The sequence below is a fragment of the Vipera ursinii genome, assembly GCF_947247035.1.
Source record: "Vipera ursinii genome assembly, chromosome: 2".
In the NCBI taxonomy this organism is placed as follows: domain Eukaryota; kingdom Metazoa; phylum Chordata; class Lepidosauria; order Squamata; family Viperidae; genus Vipera; species Vipera ursinii.
The window spans coordinates 23,103,826-23,126,835 of record NC_139513.1 but is presented as its reverse complement, the minus strand read 5'-3'; the positions used below and the strand labels follow the sequence as shown (position 1 = coordinate 23,126,835).

Below are 23,010 nucleotides of genomic sequence, written 5' to 3'. Positions count from 1 at the left end.
TTCTCCAACATGACATTCAATTTTGCATTTTTAACTTCAGAAATTTTTCAAACTTTCCTGTAATTTTTCATGGCACAATATAGTACTTCATTAATATGAACTGCACATTATGAAATACAGGTATTCCTCAACTTACGACTACAGCTGGGCCCCAAATTTATGTTGGTAAGTGAGAAGCCCCATTTTATAACTTTTCTCGCCACAGTTGTTAAGTGAATCACTACAGTTCTTAAATTAGTAATACGGTTGCTAAGTGAATCTGGCTTCCCCATGGACTTTGCTTGTCAGAAGGTCGCAAAAGATGATCACATGACCCTGGGACACTGCAACCACCAGAAATGTGAGTCAGTTGTCAAGCATCCAAATATAAATCACATAACCATGTGGATGCTTCAATAGTCATAAGCGTGAAAAATGGTCATAAGTCACTTTTTTCAGTGCCGTTGTAACTTGAATGGTCGCTAAATGAATTGTAAGTCAAAGACTACCTGGATTCCTCACCAATGTAATTACAATTATAGAGTCCTTTCTAGTTTTTCTCTTCAATGATTTACAACACCAGAGCTTCTGTCTCACAGATCCACTTGGTCACAGCACTGCAAGATTCCGAGATTATTTTGGTTCCCTTCAACATCGCACAGCTGCTTCCTTGAGTCTCGGCTACGATCGGCAGCCTGTAGGATAAGGGAGAAAGCAAGGACGTTTGTCAAGGGGCAAAGAATTATTTTATTCTTTTTTTAACTTTCACACACACACACACACACATATAAATATAAGGGTTTTATGTCTATTTATATGCCACAAATGTCCTTTCAACATGATCTACGAGGGCAATTTGAAAATAGACCTGCATTTGGTTATTAATGACAGATACTTGCAGATACAAAACTTTTATTATACACATTAGAAAACTACATTACATTACTTTTCAACACAATCGCCATTCAAATTGAGGCACTTGTCATAACATCTTACATGGTTTGAAATTCCTTCTGCAAAAAAATCTCCCGCCTGGGAATGAAGCCACCCTGTAACAGCATTGTAAGGCGCATTGTCAGCGCCTCTGTGTTTTGTGCTCCTCAGAAAGGAGTTTTAGTACCCAACGAGCACAGAACTTGTAGTATCCCAAATTTTCTGTCATTAACTCGTACAAAACAGTCTAAGAAATTTGGGGAAAGTGTAAAGAAAGTGTAGATATCGTGAACCGACAGACTTCATGGACCTTTTGGTCAATTTCCTGCACGAGTTCATCGCTGACTACAGATGAGTGGCCACTTCTTGCCTCATGGTGCACATCAGTTCGTCCATCTTTAAACATGTGACACCATTGATGTACGACACCTTCACTCATCACGTTTAGTCCGTAAACATTACAGTTTGCGATGAATTGCAGCTGCCGAAAGTTTTTTCGCACACCGGAGTCATATTATTGCACGCACTTCACATTTGGCGGGATTTTCGATGGCTAGGTTCATTTTCAATTGATCTAGCAGACAAGGCAACTGCAATACAATCCTTCCACTCTTCACTGTCTACTGAACTACTGCGCATGGCGCCATAGGTTGGGCAACACTAGCCCCGCCTACTTCTTGCACATGCTCAAAGGGAGGTTTATTTCCAAATTGCCCTCGTATTTTATATGGTTATATTATAGATGTGGTTATACAGGTGGGCGTTGACTTACAACCACAATTGAACCTCAAATTTCTGTTGCCAAGCAAGACAGTTGATAAGTGAATTTTGCCTCATTCTACGACTTTTCTTGCCACAGTTGTTCAGTGAATCACTGCAGTTGCTAAGTTAGTAACATGGTTGCTAAATGAATCTGGCTTCCCCATTGACTTTGCTTGTCAGAAGGTCGCAAAAGGTGATCACATGACTCTGGGACGCTGCAACCATCATAAATATGAATCAGTTGCCAAGATCTGAATTTTGATCACATGACCGTGGGGATGCTTCAACGGTCATAAGTGTGAAAAAGTGATCATAAATCATTTTTTCAGCAAAGTTGTAACTTTGAACGGTCACTAAATGAACTGTTGTAAGATGAGGACTACTTGTATTATGCCATTATATTAAAATATATGTTCATATGACACACTAAGGCCAGCCATCAGCCAATCACATTTTAGCCTAGAATATCGGGCAAATCCAGTCAGTGTGGCTATGATTTAGTTTAAATTCTGCAAAGTCAGAAAAATCTTTAAGGCATCGATAAGATTTATTATGGGTTGTTGCATAGTCATCCAGATGTTCTGACTGGATTTGGCATTTTTATCCACCTATTGAGTCCTTCCCAAAGAGCTGGGATAGGCAGGTGTGGATGTCTGATGGTATTACAGATATCGTCGCAGGATGGAAGCAGTTCCTAGTAAGGCCGCCTTTTGCAATTGACCAATGATGAATTTGTCAATGCCAGTGGTGTTCAAGTGGTGCTCCAGTTGTTTTGGGATTGCACCCAAAGTGCCTATTACTATTGCTACTACTTTTGCTCATTACTATTATTATTAGCTTAACTATGAGCCAGGTGGGACACCTATCTACACACACCCCAGCAAAGTAGACTTTATCACCTCCCACTTGTCCAGTGAGGGATGAAGCCATCCTGGTGTGAGGAGTCCTGCCCTACTTGGGACACTCAGCTTGCATCTCCTGGACCCTTTTTGTAGCATGTGGGACTGTGTCCTGTGTTCAACTAGGCTTGTGGATTTTATTGTTCTTTTCACTACACAAAGAAGTGAATTCAGCCATGAAAGTCTACATACATCTTGAAGTTGCCAAGTTTGAAAAACACTAGTTTAGTAGTTAAATTATTTCCTTTCCTCATTTTACAAGGAGCGGTACTCTCCCTGTTGGCATCCAAAGATATTATTTTTCTGCTAGGCCTTTGGAGGTCCAATTACTGAGGAAAAAGTTATTACATTTCAACCAGCTGGACTTATTATTATTTTTATTGTTATTGCTTGTTTCATGCTTTTCTTAAATTGTAACTATTTTATGTATTTGTTTTTAATTACTAAAAGCTAACTGCTGGGGAGAAGGACGCAGTGGCTCAGTGGGTTAGGACGCTGAGCTTGTAGATCAGAAGGTCGGCAGTTTGGCAGGTTGAATCCCAAGTGCCGCGTAACAGAGTGACCGCCTGTTACTCGTCCCAGATTCTGCCAACCTAGCAGTTCGAAAGCACGTAAAAATGCAAGTAGAAAAATAGGGACCACTACAGTGGGAAGGTAACAGCATTCCGTGCGCCTTTGGCGTCTAGTCATGCCAGCCACATGACCACGGAGATGTCCTCGGACAAGCGCTGGCTCTTCGGCTTTGAAATGGAGATGAGCACCGGCCCCTAGAGTCGGAAACGACTAGCATGCATGTGCGGGGGAACCTTTACCTTTACCTTTATCTCCTGGTGATGGCATACAAAATTGCATACTGATCAACATTCAGAAAGTATATGTATAGTAAAGAATCATGGGACAGACGCATAAATTGTAAAGTGAAAAACCAAAAACACTGGAAGAAGGAAACAGATATATTTCTCAGCTCGAATAATCATAAAATGCATGGGAATACTCACCCTGTATTAGTAAATTGGGAATTGTCCACCCACAACCATTTATGGCTACTGGAATTTGCAGAGAGTCCTATCCACAACAGCTGTGCCCCGTTGCTGAAACGCTGTATGAAGTTCTGTCAAGAATATATTTGTAAGTGTTTTGTTTATTTAGTACAGTATAAGAGAATGAAGCATTAACACTTAAAATTCACAAAAGTAGCACATAAAATGTGTATGAAAATGTAAACACCAATACAGTGAATTATTTTTAAAATGCACAGTTAAAATGATAAATAAAGTTATAAATAAAACTTAATGTAATTTAATTAAAAATCATCTGAGGGAAAGACAGCCAGGCCTCTTTTTTCCTTTGATCATAAATTAAATAAGCTAAGCTAGAGTGGCTAAGCTAATGGTTGGATCTAGATTGTTTAGCCACTGGACTGCAGTGCCCTCAAGATGATGTAGTTCTTGCAGGGATCCAGGAAACCTTCTCATGGGGCATGTTGGTGCAATAGGATGTAAAGTTTGTGGGATGTTTGTGGGTTGCAATGTAGACTAGTTTCCTTGTGGTGCACTCGGGGCGACGTGACTTTGTCACAGCTACATAGCCTACATCAGTGATGGCAAACCTTTTTAGAGAACAAGCGCCCAAATTGCAACCGAAAATCCGCTTATGAATCGTTGGGTGTTGGGTGGGTGTGGCCAATTGGGTGGGTGTGGCCAATTGGGTGGGCGTGTCTGCAGTGGTAACAGCAGACTGGGTGGGACTAAAAAGTTCAATCAATTCCAATTTTGCGAGGTCTTTTTTTTTCCGTGAGAAGTTGATTGATTGAAATTGATTGATTGATTGATTGAACCTTTTTTTTTTGCACATGGCGGTGGAGGCCTAAAGCGAAAAGGTTTTATAAAACACAGCTGAAGGCCTAGGACTGGGGCGACAGTGCGCGTGCCCACAGAGAGGGCTCTCCGTGCCACCAGTGGTAAGCGTGCCATAGGTTCGCAACCCCTGGCCTACATATTCTAGCTGCTGGTTTTACATTAGGATCCCTCAGCAAGAAGCAGCAGCATGAATACTATTTATAAACAAACACTCTGGAACATATGTTTAGGTTACTGTTGAGGAATCTTCTGAGTTTGATTTGGAGGCGAAAGAAGTAGACCTGATGACCTGTCAGCCTGGAGAACCACTAGATAATGATAGAGTTGAACTGTTCCCAAACTGTTCCCATGGACATGATCATTCAAGGTGGAGCCAGATCTTTTCAAGTCTACAGATTCCTATCCAATGAGAGGATGTTGGTATTTACCAGTTCTGCCTGTTCTTTCAAAACTGCAAGTTCAGAATCCTTGGCTCTGCAGTCGGCCCTACTCTCAGTCCAGATCTGTTTTTTCCTTGAGATCCAATAGCACTTGTTCTCGTGTAACTGCCAGTCATTGGGACACAGCTTCAAATTCCCTGAAAAAGACCCCCCCAAAAAAGACTCCATATTTATTTATTTATTGAAATCAGGTGTAACTATTGCATCATACTGACACCAAATACAGGTAGTCTTCGACTTACGACAGTTCATTTAGTGACTATTCAAAGTTACGTCATTGAAAAAACTGAATGTAATTTGGACAGACAACAAGTTGCAGTCAGGTGACGTTGCATAAACTTCCCACCAGCTTCCCCACTGACTTTGTTAGAAGCCAGCTAGGAAGGTTGCAATTGGCAATTACATGACTACAAGACACTGTGACCATTGCAAGTGAGTGCCGGTTGCCAAGCATCCAAATTGGGATCACATGACCACAGGAGCGCTGCAATGGTTGCAACTTTGAGGAGCTGCCATAAGTCTCTTCATCCAGTGCTGCCACAATGTTGAATGGTTGCTGAACAAGCAGTTTTTAAGTGAGGACTACTGTACTCATAAACCAACACGGAATAAAATATGGATCTCACATTACAGTTCTTGTTGAACGGAATTTTTTTTAAGCAACTAGAGACTAGTTCATACAAAAGATCAGTAGTTAATTAGACTTCGTCCTTGACCTTATTATTTAAAAGAGCCATGATTCTTCACCCAGGCCTTCAGTCAGAGGGAATGCAACCCCTCGCTTCACTGCACTTGCCATTTTTTATCTTTATGTTTTATAGATTTTTCTCATATTTTTTTGTTGTTTGTGGTGAATCAGAGTTGGGCAGCCGTCAGCAGTTTAATAAATTATTATTATGATTATTATATTGCAGATCTGAGAACTTTTTTTTGCCTGGAGGGGGAAATCTAATTGAAATCAGAAACACTTCTGAGTATGGATTGCATTTGAAACCATTTTGCGATAGGCTGAACCCTTATCTAATAATTAGTATTAGTTAGTATTAGTATTAGTATTACTTGCTAATTAATCCTCATCCTTGTCAGCCATTGATGGGAAAGCGAAATCAAAATAAGCAGAAACTATGCAGTAATGAAGGAAGGTATACAAATAGCTGGGTTTCATAACTGACATACCCATCAGAGAGCAAAATAGTATCAGTGTGATAAGTCTAACAGATTAGTCGAGATTGTGATGGATGGTCAATTCATCTGCAGGGATTAATAGGAGACATAGAGAGAAAGTAGTCAAGGATGAGGGTTATTTAGTAAGCCTTAATCATTACTTTAATGGCTTCCCTTCCAGAAAGTTTTAGAAGTTTAGAAAAACAAGTAAGATTATTTTGCTTTAAAAGCACCGCTAGAACAAAGTTCTTGATTCTAATGTAGACTGTAAATTACATAGAACAAATTGCTCTAGGTGGAGGCAGAGTTTATTTCAATAGCATAATATGCTGTTGCAATGCTATGTTGTAATATTAGTAATCAGAGTACAGTTGTCAAAGGATTATCTTTATCCCAGACCAGGCCTACATCGAGCCCTTGGCATTCCCTGTGTAGCACGTATGAGGTCACTTGGAAATGAGATATAAAATGCAAATAAGTGTACACTGTGATACTAGGCTGAAGCTGTCATGCCTAAAAATGAAGCAGGCATGTAAGCAGGGTGGACAAAAGCCAGGAAAAGATCTCTTAAGGGTAGCAGTTAAGAAGCAACCAGGTTGTTAAGGTGGGGGTGGGCAATGCCACCTAAACCAGACAAAAGAAGTCCCATCCACAGCTATCAGCTTTAAGAATCAGCAGAGCAAGGTCTTGGGGTGGGTGGGGGGGAATAAAAGAAGTCTTGAAGCCCAACCACTCTTTGAATCCTCTTTGGATCCACACTTGGCGGCTTCCATCCCTCTGTCTAAGGCCTGGCAGCCTAGTACAGAGGTAGGCAACCTTGGCTCTTTTATGACTTGTGGACTTCAACTCCCAGAATTCCTAAAAGAGCCACAGTTGTCTAGCCCTGGTCTGGTAGTTGAGAATGATATGGGTAAGTGTGGATGAGTGTGTGTGTGAGAGAGAGAGAGAGGGAGGGAGGGAGGGAGAGAGAGAGGGAGAGATTAAGATTAAAGATACTGTTGTTTGCATGAATGGGAAGGCAACTGTTTAAAATATAGGCTAACAAGACACTGTCTCTTCCTCCTCCTCCTCCTTTGCATTAATAGTCCTTAAATAGAAAAGAATAATTAATAACCCTTTCACAGGCTGGTAATAAGGTATATGTAGAAATGGGTTCAAATGAGAATGATTTTGTATATGGACGTCAAAACTGAGAGTGTGTATATAAAGCCCTACATGGCCTGGGTCCGGGATATCTGAGGGAACACCTCCTGCCGGCATCAAACGCCCTTCGCCCAGTGCGCTCCCACAGGGAGGGTCTGCTCAGGGTCCCGCCGGTAAGAGATTGCCGGCGGGTGACACCCAGGGATAGGGCCTTCTCGGTGGGAGCGCCTGCCCTCTGGAACCAGCTGCCGGTGGAGCTGAGGACTGCCCCCGACCTCCGATCATTCCGCCGGGGCCTGAAGACCTGGCTCTTCGAGCTCTCGGGCCCAGACTGAGGAGAAATTTTTAATTGGGTTTCTTTTTAATTGAGTACAGGGTCAATTTAATATTTTTTAATTTGGTTCTTAACTTTTGTATGTTGGATTTTTAATTCCCTGTAAACCGCCCTGAGTCCTCAGGGAATAGGGCGGTATATAAATGTAACTATATATATATATATATATATATATATATATATATATATATATATATATATATATATCGTATATATATATATATATACCGTATATATATATATACCGTATATATATATATATATATATATACCGTGTATATATATATATATATATATATATATATATATATATATATATATATATATTGTAACAAGCAAAATTTTGCTGTTATTTTAAATTCACTGAGTCTCCATGTATTCCAAAGAACTGGTTATGCCTCAACGTTCGGTTCATTAGAGTGTGGATATTTTCCAGAACTGTGTGTGACTACACGGAATCCTAAGCAGGCATGTAACAACGCTATGCACACAATGCAAGAATTGCAACTAGGCAAAAAGTCCTCATAGCTCAGTTTAGAAATGTAAAAGCAAACAAACCTATTTGAGAACTGGTTTTACAAAGGAATTTGAGTCAAGGCATTTTGACTGGGTAAAAATGGCCACGAAGATGATAATGAATGCCCAGTGAAAACTTTGAATCTGCTCCAACCATCTTGAATCTGCTCTTCATCTTATTAATGAATTATTAATAATTCATTAATAAGATGAATTATTAATGGATTGTTACTCTATAAATCTTAAAACATCTCGTCATGTGCTGATTCATTGGGGGATGTGTGTGTTCCTGGCAGGGATAACATACCAAAGGTTATGATGTAACCATATAGTATGAGATTATTTTACATTCATTTAGACTTTGTAAAAAAAAATTGGAAGCTCTATACTTTTTTATATTTTCATTCCTGCTAGTTTCTATCTTTTTTTAAAAAAAAAAAACTTTGATAAAGTTATTTGAAAAAACAACAACCCTGATACATTGTTTTGTTTCAGCACAAGGGTGTTTATGCAACATTAATAGGAGGTGATTGACATATTATTATTCTATCGCTTCATTCACTTAAGGGGCAAAACCCGCTTAACAACTCTCTCATTTAGCAACAGAAATGTTGGGCTCAATTGTGGCCGTAAGTCGAGGACTACCTGTATTGCAACCAGTAAAGTTTTGCTGTTATTTTAAATTCACTGGATCTTAGTGTATTCCAAAGAATACACTGGGCCTCAGTGTTCAATTGAAAGCGATTTTGGTGTGTCTGTTGACAAGGATTGCGTGTGTGCGATTGTAAACTGAACCTGGAAGTGCGTGTAACAGCATCGCTCATTAATTCATTCATTCATTTATAAAATTTATTGGCTGCCCATCTTACTATAGGGTAACTCTGGGCACCTTACAGTTACATCTAAGCTAAAACATAAAAAGTTAAAATCACACATTAAAACCAAGGACACATGGGGAGGGCGGGGTGGAGTGGGGGGTAGCTGGGATCTTTTATTACTTGATCAGCCATCTCCACTGGGGCACTAGGCTGACTGGCAGAGCCGGATCTTTAGGCCCTTATGAAAAGATAGGAGGGCTGGGGCCAACCTCACATGGGGGGGGAGATATTCCAGGGGGCTGGAGCAACAGCAGGGAAGGCCCTCCTCCTGGACCTCACCAGCTGGAATAATCAGGGTGACAGGACCCATAGCAGGCCTCTTCTGCCGGCATGAGTGGGACAGGCCAATCCCAGTGGGGTGAGACAGTCCCTCAAGTAACCTGGGCCCATGCCATAAAGGGCTTATAAGGTGATCTCCAATACCTTGAATTGCACCTGGAAGCAGACTGGTAAACAATGGAGCTCGGGGAGCAGTGGTGTTACAGGGGCCATTCTTGGGCCTAACAAAGCTGCCTGTGCTGCCGCACTTTGCACCAGTTATAACTTCCGAATGCTCTTCAAGGGTAGCCCCATGTAAAACACATTACAATAGTCCAGCCGTGAGATGACTGGGAACTGAACGACTTGACTGCAGGGAATCCTGGTTCAGGAAAGGCCGCTATTGCTGCACAACACAAAGTTACTTATGTGGTTGCAGCCACCATCTGGACTTCTCGGATCAGCAGGCCTCTCTGAGTTGAGTCTTTCTCCTGAAAATGAGTGGCATTTTCAAGCAATTTCAGCTGGCTGGTGCTAGTGTTGCTATGCACAACCCTTGAAATCTGGGACCATACCTGTGGAATTGTCACAATGGGTCTTACACAGAAATCGCTGCAGCATGTTCCACTTATCTCCTGCTGACACACTGCTGGCTGTTTCAGTTGCAGGAATTTTATCCTGAACATCTGGGGTTCTCTGGAGCTGCAAGGCTTTTAAAAAAGATTTCTAATTAGCTGATGAGCAAATGGAAGGAAAGATATACAGTATAAAGAAATGCACATACAGGAAGCAGCACTGTGGCACTAGAAACACAAACAAGCTTCTTTTACTATATTCCTGTTCTCTGGAAGTCATTTTTACCTCCATATAAAATTCATTATAAAATCCATTTTTGAAATGGATAAAGACCAAGATGGGAATTCAGTCTGAAACTGCTAAGTCATTGTTGTTCTATGTCCCCCAATTTCCTGGCTTTCCTATCAATGCAAGGAAGGCAAGGATTGCTAGCTAGCCTCTGGGTGGGTGGATCTTTTTTCATTAGTAGTCCCTGTACCTTTCCTTGATTTGCATATAGGTAAATGAAGACTCAATCATCCAGGCCAAAAGTATCTAAACAGGCTAAATCAGGGCAACCGGAACCAAAGTTTCTTAATCTGAGATGTTTCATTACTCATCCAAGTAACTTTTTCCTGACAGTTAAACAATTAACCAGTGGAACTACTTGCCTCCAGAAGTTGTGAATGCTCCAAAACTGGACGTTTTTAAGAAGAGATTGGACAACCTTTGTCTGAAATGGTATAGGGATTCTATTCTATTCTATTCTATTCTATTCTATTCTATTCTATTCTATTCTATTCTATTCTATTCTATTCTATTCTATTCTATTCTATTCTATTCTATTCTATTCTATTCTATTCTAAACTTCATCCGTCAAAATAAAATAGTCTGAGATAAAATAATAAGTAATCTCTGCCTAACTATTTTTTTATTTTATTTTGATAGATGAAGTTAATTGGATGACTAACGAAATGTCTCAGATTAACAAACCTGGGTCTAGTTGCCCTGATTTAAACTTTTTAGATACTTTTGACCTGGATGACTGAGTCTTCATTGACATTTTGCAGGGAGAAACCCTTGCGGTTGGTGTGCCAAGAGTTAGTACATTCCAATGACTGTCTGGCTGTTTGCCTAACATTTGTTTTATTTTTAGGGATGAAGTTATTTGGAAGAATAACGAAATGTGTCAGATTAACAAACTTTGGTCTAGATGCCCTGATTTAACTCTTTCAGATACTTTTTAGATACTTACTTTCTTTGCTTTACCAAAACTTTTCACAGATGTCTTTGTCTCCCTTTCCACTATTCTCCCCTTTAACACTAACACAGCCTTTTCTTTCTTCCTTTTTTTTCTCTCCTTATGCTACTCTCTTTGCTCTGATGCCACAATAATCAAAGCAAAACCAGGATGCTCTTTCATCCCTGTGTCGGTCCATAGAAAACTTATAGCAAGAAGGAGACGATCATTCAGCTGCATACAGGTAGTCCTCAACGTACGACCATAATTGAGCCCAGAATTTCTGTGCTAAGTGAGAAAGTTGTGAAGTGAGTTTTGCCCTGTTTTGCTACCTTTTTTTTGCCACAGTTGTTAAGCAAATCACTGCAGTTGTTAAGTGAATCAGGCTTCCCCCACTGACTTTGCTTGTCAGAAACCAGCTGGGAAGGTTACAAGTGGGGAGTCACAAGACCCCAGGACAGTGCAACTCTCATGCAGAGATTCAAGGTACTAGTAATGGTGTTTAAAGCCCTACATGGCAGGGGTCCGGAGTACCTTAGGGAACACCTGCTGCCGGCGTCTACTTCCCTCCGCCCTGTGCGTTCCCACAGAGAGGGCCTCCTCAGGGTGCCACCGGTCAGAGAATGTCAACTGGTGGCCCCCAGGGGGAGATCTTTCTCTGTGGGTGCCCCGGAGCTATGGAATCGGTTGCCGGTTGAGCTCCGGATGGCGCCCGATCTTCGCTCCTTTCGCCGCGATCTAAAAACATACTTGTTCGAGCAAGCCGGCCTGGCCTGAGGGGGGATTGGTGGGGTTTTTATTATTTTTATTGGGGTTTTTAGTATGTATTAACTGTATTTTTTAATTGGGCATGTATTTAATTACTTTTTATCTTTTGTAATTTCTGTGTTTTATTCTTGCCCTGTACACCGCCCTGAGTCCTTCGGGAGAAGGGCGGTATAGAAATATTAATAAATTAAAATTAAATTAAATTAGTCCTCAATGTACGACCATAATTGAGCCCCAAAATCTGCCCCATTTTACGAGCTTTCTTGCCACACTTGTTAAGTTAATAGCACGGTTGTTAAGTGAATCTGGCTTCCCCATTGACTTTGCTTGTCAAAAGGTTGCAAAAGGTGATCACATGACCCCGGGAGAATGCAACCGTCATAACTGTGAGTCAGTTGCCAAGCATCCGAATTTTGATCCTGTGACCATGGGGATGCTGCCATGGTTGTAAGTGTGAAAAGCGGTCATAAATCATTTTTTCAGCAATGTTGTAACTTTGAATGGTCACTAAATGAAGTTTGCAAGTTGAGGATTACCTGCAAATACATGCCAGTTGCCAAACCTCCAAATTTTGATCACATGATCATGGGGAAGCTGCAATTGTTGTAAGTATGAAAATTGGTCAGAAGTCATTTTTTTTTCCAGTGCTGTTGTAACTTTAAACAAATGATTGTAAGTTAAGGACCATTTGTAGTAGAAAAACAACATTCCTTTAAACTTTGTCACTTCATTCCAGATTGACTGGATTGCAGCTTTAGGTGCCAACCCTTGGCCCCGCCTACTTTGCTCCCATCCAATGACCTCTGCCCAGTGCTTTTTTTGTAAAAGAAAAAGGCGCCGGAACTCACACATGTCATACAACCCGCCTTGCCTTCCCTACAAGGTTCCACCCAAAAAAGGTGCCGGAACTCCGTTCTGAGCGTTCTATGAGAAAAAAAGACCTGCCTCTGCCAAAAGCACAGCGGGTTTTCCTTCTCCGCTAGACCTCTGCCAGTGATTAATTAAACTCCTGACAGCCAACAGCTTCCTCTCTCTGGCTCAAGAAAGAAAGAAAAAAAAACCTAAACCTGGCCTTTCTGCATTTAGCTTAAATTGCTGATTAACCTTGCCTCCCTGTGCAGCAGCAAAACTGCAGCAATAAAATAATGATAATGTGCTGGGTTTGTTTGTGTGGCTGCCAGGCGCCTTTAATCATCTGACTAGCCCGGTGCAACTGCAGGAGTTGGTAAACAGCGCCAGCTTCCAGGTTTCACCAGACCATAAAGACAAGATAAGGCGAAGCTCGACAGCCCTGTGAGCTTGCCAGAAATGTGGAGTTGGCGCTTTGCCATGCCCAAGCCAGCCGGCTTCACCTGTTCTCAGTCCTGCTGGCTCCAGGTCCTGTGAAGGCATCCTGGCCTCTGTGGGATTTGGGTGTGCAGACCAACATGGCTTGCAAGCTGCTTTAACAGCTTTTGCATGAGAAGTGGAGCCAGGCGGAATCCGGAATCCAGATTAAAGCCAGAGCGGCTTTCTTGAGTGCCCCTTGTTCACCCGCCCAGCCCCTGTGTTCGCCTTGCCCACCACCAATCATATGCGCCAGTTGCGACCCTATCTAGACCGGGATGCCTTGCGTACAGTCACTCATGCGCTCGTGACTTCTCGTCTAGACTACTGTAATACTCTCTACATGGGGCTGCCCTTGAAGTCCACTCGGAGGCTCCAACTGGTGCAAAATGCAGCCGCATGAGTTGTGCGGGGGGTTTCCCGATACTCCCATCCTACACCTTTGCTCTGCGAGCTGCATTGGCTGCCGGTTGCCCTCCGGGTGAGATTCAAGGTGTTAGTAATGACAAAGCCCTACATGGCACGGGTCCGGATTACCTATGGCAACACCTGCGGCCGGCGTCAACTTCCCTCCGTCCAGTGCGCTCCCACAGAGAGGGCCTCCTCAGGGTGCCTCCGATCAAAGAATGTCGATTGGTGGCCCCCAGGGGGAGGGCGTTCTCTGTGGGCGCGCCAGACCTATGGAACCGCTTGCCGGTTGAGCTCCGGATGGCCCCCGACCTTCGCTCCTTCCGGCGTGACTTAAAAACATATCTATTCGAGCAGTCTGACCTGGTCTGATGGGTTAGGGTTGGGGTTTTAATATGTTTTAATACTGTTTTAAACTGGGCTAAATATTTAATCGTTTTTTTAACTTTTGTATTCCGCTTTTTTATATTTATTGCCCTGTACACTGCCCTGAGTCCTTCGGGAGAAGGGCGGTATAAAAATATAATAAATAAATAAAATAAATATGCTGCCCCGCATAGCCCCTGCAATTTCCCCATCTGCTGCCAATCACGCACTCCCCCCCCAACACCAATTGGCTGGCGGGTACTTGTCCAATGCAGCGAAACACCTGTGGAAAACCATCCCTCAGGGAATGGGCCAGGATGAAGAGCTGGGGCTGGGTGGCCAGGAGGCCACTGATGCTGGACAATCACTGGCAGAGGGCCAGCGGAGGAGGAAAGCCTGCTGTGGTTTAATGGCCGCACTTGGCTGAGAGCGAAGTCGGAGCAGCCAAGGCTCAGTGCCTAAATGCCCCATTCCAGGAAGGGAAGCAGCCTTGCGAGAGTTTCCACTGGGATTTCTACTGCAGCAAGGAAAGTTCAATGACTTAATAATCCATTGTTAGATCTTTGTTTTTTACAGAATAGAGCTGGATGGGACCTTGGAGGTCATCTAGTCCAATCTCCTGCTCAAACAAGAGACTCTATACTAGGGGTGTCAAACTCAATTTCATTGAGGGCCGCATCAGCACTGTGGTTGCCCTCAGGGGGCCGGGTGGGTGTGGCCAGGTTGGGCATGGCCTGCTGGGGGGGCGTGGCTGAAGTGCTTATTGCCTACTGGGTGGGCGTGGCCAGCTCTACATCGTTCACATCAAGGGTGCCTATGGGGGCCTAGGCAGGAGTGGGACAGATCTGAGGGTCTCTGGCAGAAGGAGGGTCTCTGGGCCAGGGCCAAGGCAGTGGGGGCCGTTCCCTCACTGTTTCCAGGATGGCTTCGCGGGTCGCATGAAACCACTTTGCGGGCCGGATCCGGCCCCCGGGCCTTGTGTTTGACATGTCTGCTCTATACCATCTCAGACAAGTGGGCTGTCCAATCTTTTCCTTAAAAATCTCCAGTGACAAGCTGTTCCACTGGTTAATTGTCTTCACTGTTAGGAAATTTCTCCTTATTTCTAGCTTCCTTTTGTCCTTGATTAGTTCCCCTCCATTGCTTCTTGTCTTGTCTTCTGGTGTTTTGGAGAATAATTTGACCCCCTCTTCTTTGTGGCAGCCCCTCAAACATTGGAACACTGCTATCATGTCCCCCCTCGTCCTTGTTTTCTCTAGACTAGCCATGTCCAATTCCTGCAACCTTTCTTCGTATGTTTTAGTCTCCAGGCCCTTAATCATCTCAGTTACTCTTTTCTGCACTTTTATCTTTTTTTTAAAAAAAATGAACCATAAGTGAAAGGCTTGAAAGAGAGTGGCAGCTGCCAATCAATGGAGAAGCTACCAGCCCAGGACAAAAAGGGTGCTCAGGGCAATGGCCAGATGCTGCAGCCAATTGAAGTTAAGGGTATCACTAGAACAGGGCTTTTCAACCTTTTCACCCATTGTACCACTTTTAAGATATGGCAACATCCAAGGACCACCAGTCGCCTAGCAAGGTGTCAAAAACTTGATGACCAAAAAAAAAAAAGAAGGAAAAAAGTGATGAAATACAGGTAGTCTTCAATTTACAACAGTTCACTTAGTGACTGTTTGGAGTTACAATGGCACTAAAAAAAGTGCGCCCCCCCAAGCCACAGCCGAGCAAGACCCCTGCCTGCCCGCCTGGCAGCGCTCTTCCTCCTCTCCGAGGTTTTCATTGTTGTGAGCATTTCTGTGGAGGATTGGCAGCGGGGGTGGGGTGGGGAAATGTTTGGTTTTTATTCCCCCCCCCGATCTGCTGGGTGGTTGCAGCAGGTTTTGGTCACTTCACATGACCCTGGGCCACTGTGACCGTCATAAATATGAATCAGTTGCCAAGCAACTGAATGTAAATCACAAGTCCCTGGGGATGCTGCAACATTCCAGCTGATCGGTGCTTCTTCTGGGCTCAGCAGAAGCCCCAGGATCAGCGCTGAGCTCCAGCTGGAGCCTGGCACTGATCCTAGCGCTTCCACTGAGCCCTGACAGCCCTGAAGAAGCGCTGATCCTGGCACTTCCGCTGAGCCCTGACAGCCCTGCAGCTCCAGCTATCTCTCGCTCAGGCTTGTGCGGTGCTGCCACCAGTTCAGTTTATTCCCCTCCTCCGGTACCATTTTTCTAGGATGGTCGCGTACCAACTGCCAAGTGCCAATGTACCACAGGTGGTACCCGTACCACTGGTTGAAAAGCCCTGCACTAGAACATAAGGGAAGAATTACAGATTGCAAAATAGCCATTTTGAAGCAGAGCTTGAAACCAAGGCAAGTGTATTTATGATGGGTTGGGAGTGGGTGTGGGGGTGATGTCATTAGTTCCCCCTCTGAAGAAGCTGTGGGTGACCCATAATGACAATGGCAGCAAAGAGGCTGAATCTGCACCTAGTCAGCGTCACAGTTATTGAGAATGAGTGAGAACTTGGTCCATCAGCTGAACAGCCAAATCTTACTTATTGGGAGCTTTTCAAACAATTATGGTCACTGTGTATATCTTATTTTAAAACATCTTCCTTGCATTTTTTTTTTGCCTTAACTTTCTATTCAGGGTGGTTACAGGGGGTGAGTATTAAATCCCCCCATTTACAATGTTCACATCCGTTTTAAAGAACTAAGGGGAACTTTGGTATTTTTGATCGTATAGCCAATTTCTTTCCCTGTGGCAATTTTTCAAAAAGCGTCTAATAATGTCTGACTCACTGCAATATACAGTCAAATAATTCAATAGCTGTGCCAAATTTATGTCATTGTTAACAGATGAAAAATTGAACCACATTGGCTGCCTTCTCTTTTTCTTTCTTTTTCTTTCTTTTAGTAACAAAAAGGTAATTTCTTTTATTCAACTTTATTAAGCTTCAAAGAAAGTTAAAATCCCTCTGTTCTCCCCCGGAGGATCCGGGAGCAAAGGTGCGCACCCTCCCATGCTGAGGCTGGTCTACCTGAATGCAAGGTCCGCAGCCAACAAAGCTCACCTCATTCGTGACCTAATGGAGAGTGAGCATGCGGACCTGGCCTGCATCACGGAAACCTGGCTGGGCCCAGAGGGGGGTGTTCCTCTGGTTGACCTCTGCCCGCCAGGTTTCCAGGTACTGCACTCATGGGAGGGGCGGGGGAGTGGCAGTTATCATCAGGGAATCCCTAAGCTCGCGAGAGACCACCGTCCCTCAGATGGTCGGGTGTGAGTCTCTCCTACTGAGATTCGGCCCAGGGGCGCAGCTGGGTCTGCTGCTGGCGTACCTACCACCTAATCGTGCAGCGGCGGCCCTACCCGAGCTACTCGATGTCCTCTCAGGGTTGGTGGTTGAATTCCCAAGACTCATGGTCTTGGGCGACTTTAATCTACCGTCCCTGGGAGGATCGTCCGAACTGGCTCGGGAGTTCATGGCTTCCATGACGGCCATGGACCTGTTGCAAATAATTTCTGGGCCGACTCATGAGAGAGGCCACAACCCAGACTTGGTGTTCTTGTCTGGACGGTGGCGTGATGATGTCGGTGGGGGTGCCACAACTGTTAAGCCCCTGTCATGGACCGATCACCACCTCCTGCGGCTAGACTTCCCCCTTGCCACCCCCCACCGTGGGTGCACGGTGCCAGTCAGATGGTACCGCCCTAGGCGCCTAATGGACCCTGATAAGTTCCAGGCAGCGCTTAGGGACTCGCATGCACCCCCTGCTCACAGCTCGGCAGAAGCCTTAGTGGAAGCCTGGGAAAAGGCAGCCACGGAGGCTCTGGACCGAGTTGTACCCTTGCGGCCTCTGACCCGGCGCAGATCCCAGCGAGCCCCATGGTTCACCGAGGGGCTCCGGGAGATGAAGCGTCGGAGACGGGGCCTAGAGAGCCGTTGGAGGTCCAGTCGATCCGAATCCGACCGATTGCGACTAAGAATCCTCACCAGGTCTTATCTCGCTGCGATAAGGGTGGCAAAATCCAACTACTTTTCCACCCTCATCGCGTCCGCAGATAATCGCCCGGCTGCCTTGTTCAGGGTGACTCGCTCCCTATTAAACCAAGAGGTGAGGGAGGAACCCTTGCAGGGTCGAGCCGAGGAATTTGGTCAATATCTGCTGGATAAAATCGCTCGGATTCGAACTGGTCTGGACTCCAACTGGGCTGAGATGGAAGAACAAGACATGGACAGTCTTGTCGACGTCATCTGGGAAGATTTTGATCCTGTAACTCCTAAGGAAGTGGACAGGATTATGAGAAGGTTAAGCTCCTCCACATGCTTACTGGACCCGTGCCCTTCCTGGCTGGCCTATGCAGCTCGAGAGGCGACACGAGGCTGGTTCCTAGCGGTCATCTCTGCTTCTCTGAGTGAGGGTCACTTCCCCACCGCCTTGAAGGAGGCGGTGGTGAGACCTCTCCTCAAGAAGCCCACCTTGGACCCATCCTCTTTGAATAACTTTCGTCCAGTCTCCAATCTTCGCTTCCTTGCGAAGGTTGTTGAGAGCGTGGTGGCGCACCAACTTCCTCAGATCCTGGATGAAGCGGTTTATCTAGACCCGTACCAATCGGGTTTCAGGCCGGGCTACAGCACGGAGACGGCATTGGTCGCTCTGATGAATGATCTCTGGAGAGCCCGGGACAGGGGCCATTCCTCTGTCCTAGTCTTATTAGACCTCTCGGCGGCTTTCGATACCATCGACCATGGTATCTTGCTGCGACGCCTCAGGGGACTGGGAGTGGGAGGCACGGTTCTGCGTTGGTTCTCCTCCTTTCTCCAGGGTCGCTCGCAGTCGGTGCTGACAGGGGGACAGAGGTCGACCCCGAGGCCTCTCGCTTGCGGAGTCCCTCAGGGGTCGGTCCTCTCGCCTCTCCTGTTCAACATCTACATGAAACCGCTGGGTGAGATCATTCGTAGTTTTGGAGTAGGGTACCATCAGTATGCTGATGACACCCAGCTTTTTATCTCAACTCCAAACAATATCAGTGATGCCCTAGACGTGATGTCCCGCTGCCTGAAAGCGGTCCGGGAATGGATGGGGAGAAACAGGCTTCAACTGAACCCGGACAAGACTGAATGGCTGTACGTACCGGCAAGCCAGGAGATTCAGAACGTCCCACTGCTTAACATTGGGGACAAGTTACTTCCCCCTGTTGATAGGGCCCGCAACCTGGGTGTCCTCCTAGACTCGCAGCTCTCCCTGGAAGACCACATTGGAGCTGTGACCAAGGGGGCCTTCTCCCGGGTTCGACTAGTTCGCCAACTACGGCCTTATCTGGACCTGGATTCCTTACGTACAGCACCCATGCCCTTGTGACATCTCGCCTAGACTATTGTAACGCTCTCTACATGGGGCTGCCCTTGAGATCCACTCGGAAGCTTCAACTGGTGCAAAGTGCGGCGGCACGGACACTCTTGGGAGCCTCCCGATACTCCCATATCACACCTCTCCTCCGTGCGCTGCACTGGCTTCCGGCTGCCTTCCGTGTGAAGTTCAAGGTGCTAACAATGACATACAAAGCCCTACATGGCATGGGTCCGGACTACCTTCGGGAGCACCTTCTGCCGATGTCAGCACCCCACCGTCCTGTGCGCTCCCACAGAGAGGGCCTCCTCAGGGTGCCACCGCTCAAGGAATGTCGGCTGGTGGCCCCCAGGGGGAGGGCATTCTCAGTGGGTGCGCCAGCCCTCTGGAACACCATACCAACAGAAATCCGGATGGCCCCTGACCTCCGTACCTTCCGTCGCGACTTAAAAACTTTCCTGTTTCAGCAGGCTGGCCTGGCATGATAGCGTTAATTGGGGTCCCAGTTTGTATTCATTAGTGTTTCTTATTATTTTTATTGTTCGATCTGTATACCTTCCTTCCTCTGTACACCGCCCCGAGTCCCTCGGGAGAAGGGCGGTTTATAAAAACTAATAAATAAATAAATAAATAAATAAATAAAATGCAACAGAAGAGGAAAAATTGGGGGAAGGGGATCAACAAGGAGAAAAAGTTAAAATATGACAAAAATACACTAAAAAAATTAAAGGGACCCACAGCTCAATACATAAGAGGGTGAGGAAGGTGAAAGGGATTACTAGGACAGTTTAATTTCCTCCTGTGGAAAGTCAGCTCCCCCCCCCGCCCCAGAGAAGGAAATATTAAAAGGGCAGAATATTATATTTCCTCAAAAGATCTTAAAGAGGCAGAAAAGCATGCCCAGTTTTCCTTAATACCCCCAAGCAGAAACCAGCTCTGTAGAAATGCAGATTAATAATCCATTCAGGAAGGTTGGAGGCCCCCAGATAGAAGCCCAGGAAGACAAAGACACCTAAAATCTACATACGCCACCCAAACTCTAAGACAAGACATAATAGGATTAACCTATAGATGCCAAAGGGGCACACTCAGACTCAAGTCAAAGTACATAAAACAGGAAATACAAAGCCTCAAACAGGAACAGGAAACAACCTCAAGAGCCCCAGAGGGTATAAAAACTCACTCCCTACATGTGCTCTTTCTTCCAGAGCCATCTTCCTGTCTGGCTCTCCTCTTCAATAAACTGCAACCTTCTTTCTAAAGCAGTCGCCATGTTGTTTATTCCCAGCTTGGACTGAACCCTGATGAAGACTTTTCCTTCTACACTCCTGATCTGAATAGGAAACAAACTACTCCTTTAATGTAAAACTTACGCCTAATCAAAATCAGAGTCAGCTTTTATTTTCTAAAAGGAATGTTGAAACCTTCTTTTGAGAAAATGGAAGTAATTTTAAGTGATTTATTAACAGGTATGATCAACAGTGCATAAGCACACCAAGACAAGTGGGTTTTTTGGGACTTCTTAGGGAGAATTTTATGGGTAGAAGTAAAAGCTCCTAACTCAAATACAAATTTGGCGCTATCCCCTGCTCAAATATATCTTCCCAGGGAAATTAACTTGTCAGCTGAACCATAAAATATTTAGAAAGCCAAGAAATCCAAATAAACAAATAACAGGAGGCAACTCTGTAGCAGAAGGCAGAACTGTTGGCAGAAAAACAAAGAATTGCACATAGGCAGGAAAGAGGAACAATTTTAAATGCCTCTGTACAGTGGTACATATGAGCTTTATTTATAAAAAGAGACAGTAAGAAGTTAAGCAAGAAATCAAAGAGGGCTTTAATCATAGATCATAAAAATAAGAATAATATAAGCACTAACTGTGGATAATTGGACCTCCTGAGAACAAAATAAGCTGTTTGTCAAACTCTAATAAGTCTTGTTGCAAAGCAATTTTTATACCCTTTAGTGCCACAATATTCAACCGTGGTTATATGGGTAATTCTCGACTTACAACCTTAATGGAGCCTATTATGGTTGTAAGTTGTGTTGGTCGTAAAGTGGGTCACCACCGCGACTAACCCGATTTTAGGAACTTTTTTGTGATGGTTGTAAAGTGAAAGCCACAGTCTTAAATCAAACACCTTGGTCATAAAACAAATGCCATGGTCATAAAGGGAAGACTGCCATCATAAATGGTGTCTTTTTGGGGAAAAATGTCATCAAACACAGTTATGTAACCACGGGACACTGAAAATGGCCATAAATTCTGGCTGCCAAGCCTCCCACAGTGTGTGTGTTTGTGTGTCACATGAGTACAGGGGTGCAGGGCCCTCGGAATTCCAGAACCAGATCATAAGTATCCTTGGGGAGGTGTGGCATAACCTCAAAAGGTCATTAAACACTCAGTCATAAGTCAAGGACTACCTATAGAAAGGGAAAGTAGAGATGGGAAGGTTATACAGGTAGTCCTTGACTTACAGCAGTTTGTTTAGTGACCATTCAAAGTTACAATGGCACGGAAAAAAGTGACACATGACCACTTTTCACACTTAAGACTGTTGCAGCATCCCCATGGTCACGTGATTAAAATTCAGGCTCTTGGTGGCTGTCTCATATTTATGACCGTTTGCAGTGTTCCGGGGTCACGCGATCACCATTTGCATCCTGCTGACAAGCAAAAGTCATTGGGGAAGCCAGATTCACTGAACAGCCCTGTTACCAACATAACAACCGCAGTCATTCACTTAACAACTGTGCTGAGAAAGGTCGTAAAAATGGGGCGAAACTCACTTAACCACTGTGTCATTTAGCAACAGACATTTTGGGGTCCGTCGTGGTCGTAAGTCGAGGAGCACCTGTATTTCAAATGCTGCAGAACAAATTGCTGGGGAGGATGTGGAGCACAGTGGAGGAGAAACCCAGCCAATGCCAAGAAGAGAGATTCCATGCCTGGAAATGGAGGGAAACCAAGAGGAGGAGGAGCCTTCTGAGAGTGAGGAAAGACCAGGAGGATGGACTGCGGCTGTGTGAATAAATTCAGATTCTGCACAGAGGGACTTTATGAGGTAAAGGCCTTTTTTTAGTAGCCAGGCAAAGAGCAGGAAACTCAGAGGATTCCTGAGCCAGCAGTGGAGAGAAGGAAAGAGCTGTAATAAATGACAAGGCAATCACAGGAAAGAAACTCGAGAAAGAAAAACATTAAGTACTGTAGGTTAATATTTAATTTCTTACATTATCCTGTACACACGGTAGAAAAAACAGCCTGGTTTTATATATACAACTTTCACTTGTGTAGCTATTATATTAGTACATTATTATAACATTAATTAATATCATTATATTATAATATATCATTATAACTTCATTATACTATTTCTGTAGCTGTTATGGTGTCTAGAATACAATCCCTCATTTGTGTAATTACTGGCTGTGTGTCTGTGTTTAGATTGGCTTAGATTTTGACCATGCCCTCCAAACAAACACCTCACTGTTGGGTGAGGATTTACGTAATCCTTTACATTAAAGGCAGATCATAATCTCTCATCTCTTCAGGCCTGGGCGGAGGGAAAATCGTCAATAAATCAATCAGTATGATTGTTTCCTGGTCTTCGGTTCAAATGCACTCTTGGGAAAATTCTCCTGCACTTATTAAGAGCCCATTTGCAGATCAGATTTCCCATGCTTAGTGTTTGACTAGAACTAAGGGAATTTCCCTTGCCAGATTCAGTAGCTCATGATTAATATCTGTGCCACATTTTAATATTGCTTCTTAAGATGTATGACATGGTAATTCCTACACTTGAAATATGGACCTTATTTATTATTTTATTTTAAA

General features: G+C 44.3%; 1 protein-coding gene across 1 annotated transcript in view; it reads right to left on the bottom strand.

The window, feature by feature from the left end:
- Nucleotides 1-550: 550 nt before the first annotated feature.
- Nucleotides 551-23,010, bottom strand: part of LOC310634785 (killer cell lectin-like receptor subfamily B member 1B allele A) — a gene marked incomplete at both ends in the record, with an annotated part of 34,346 nt that continues 11,886 nt past the window's right edge. Inside the window, 4 exons of the mRNA XM_083353321.1 lie at nt 551-674; nt 3,572-3,684; nt 4,861-5,009; nt 9,741-9,875. Coding sequence (XP_083209447.1) covers nt 551-674; nt 3,572-3,684; nt 4,861-5,009; nt 9,741-9,875 — 521 coding nt within the window. The remainder of the gene's footprint in view (nt 675-3,571; nt 3,685-4,860; nt 5,010-9,740; nt 9,876-23,010) is intronic.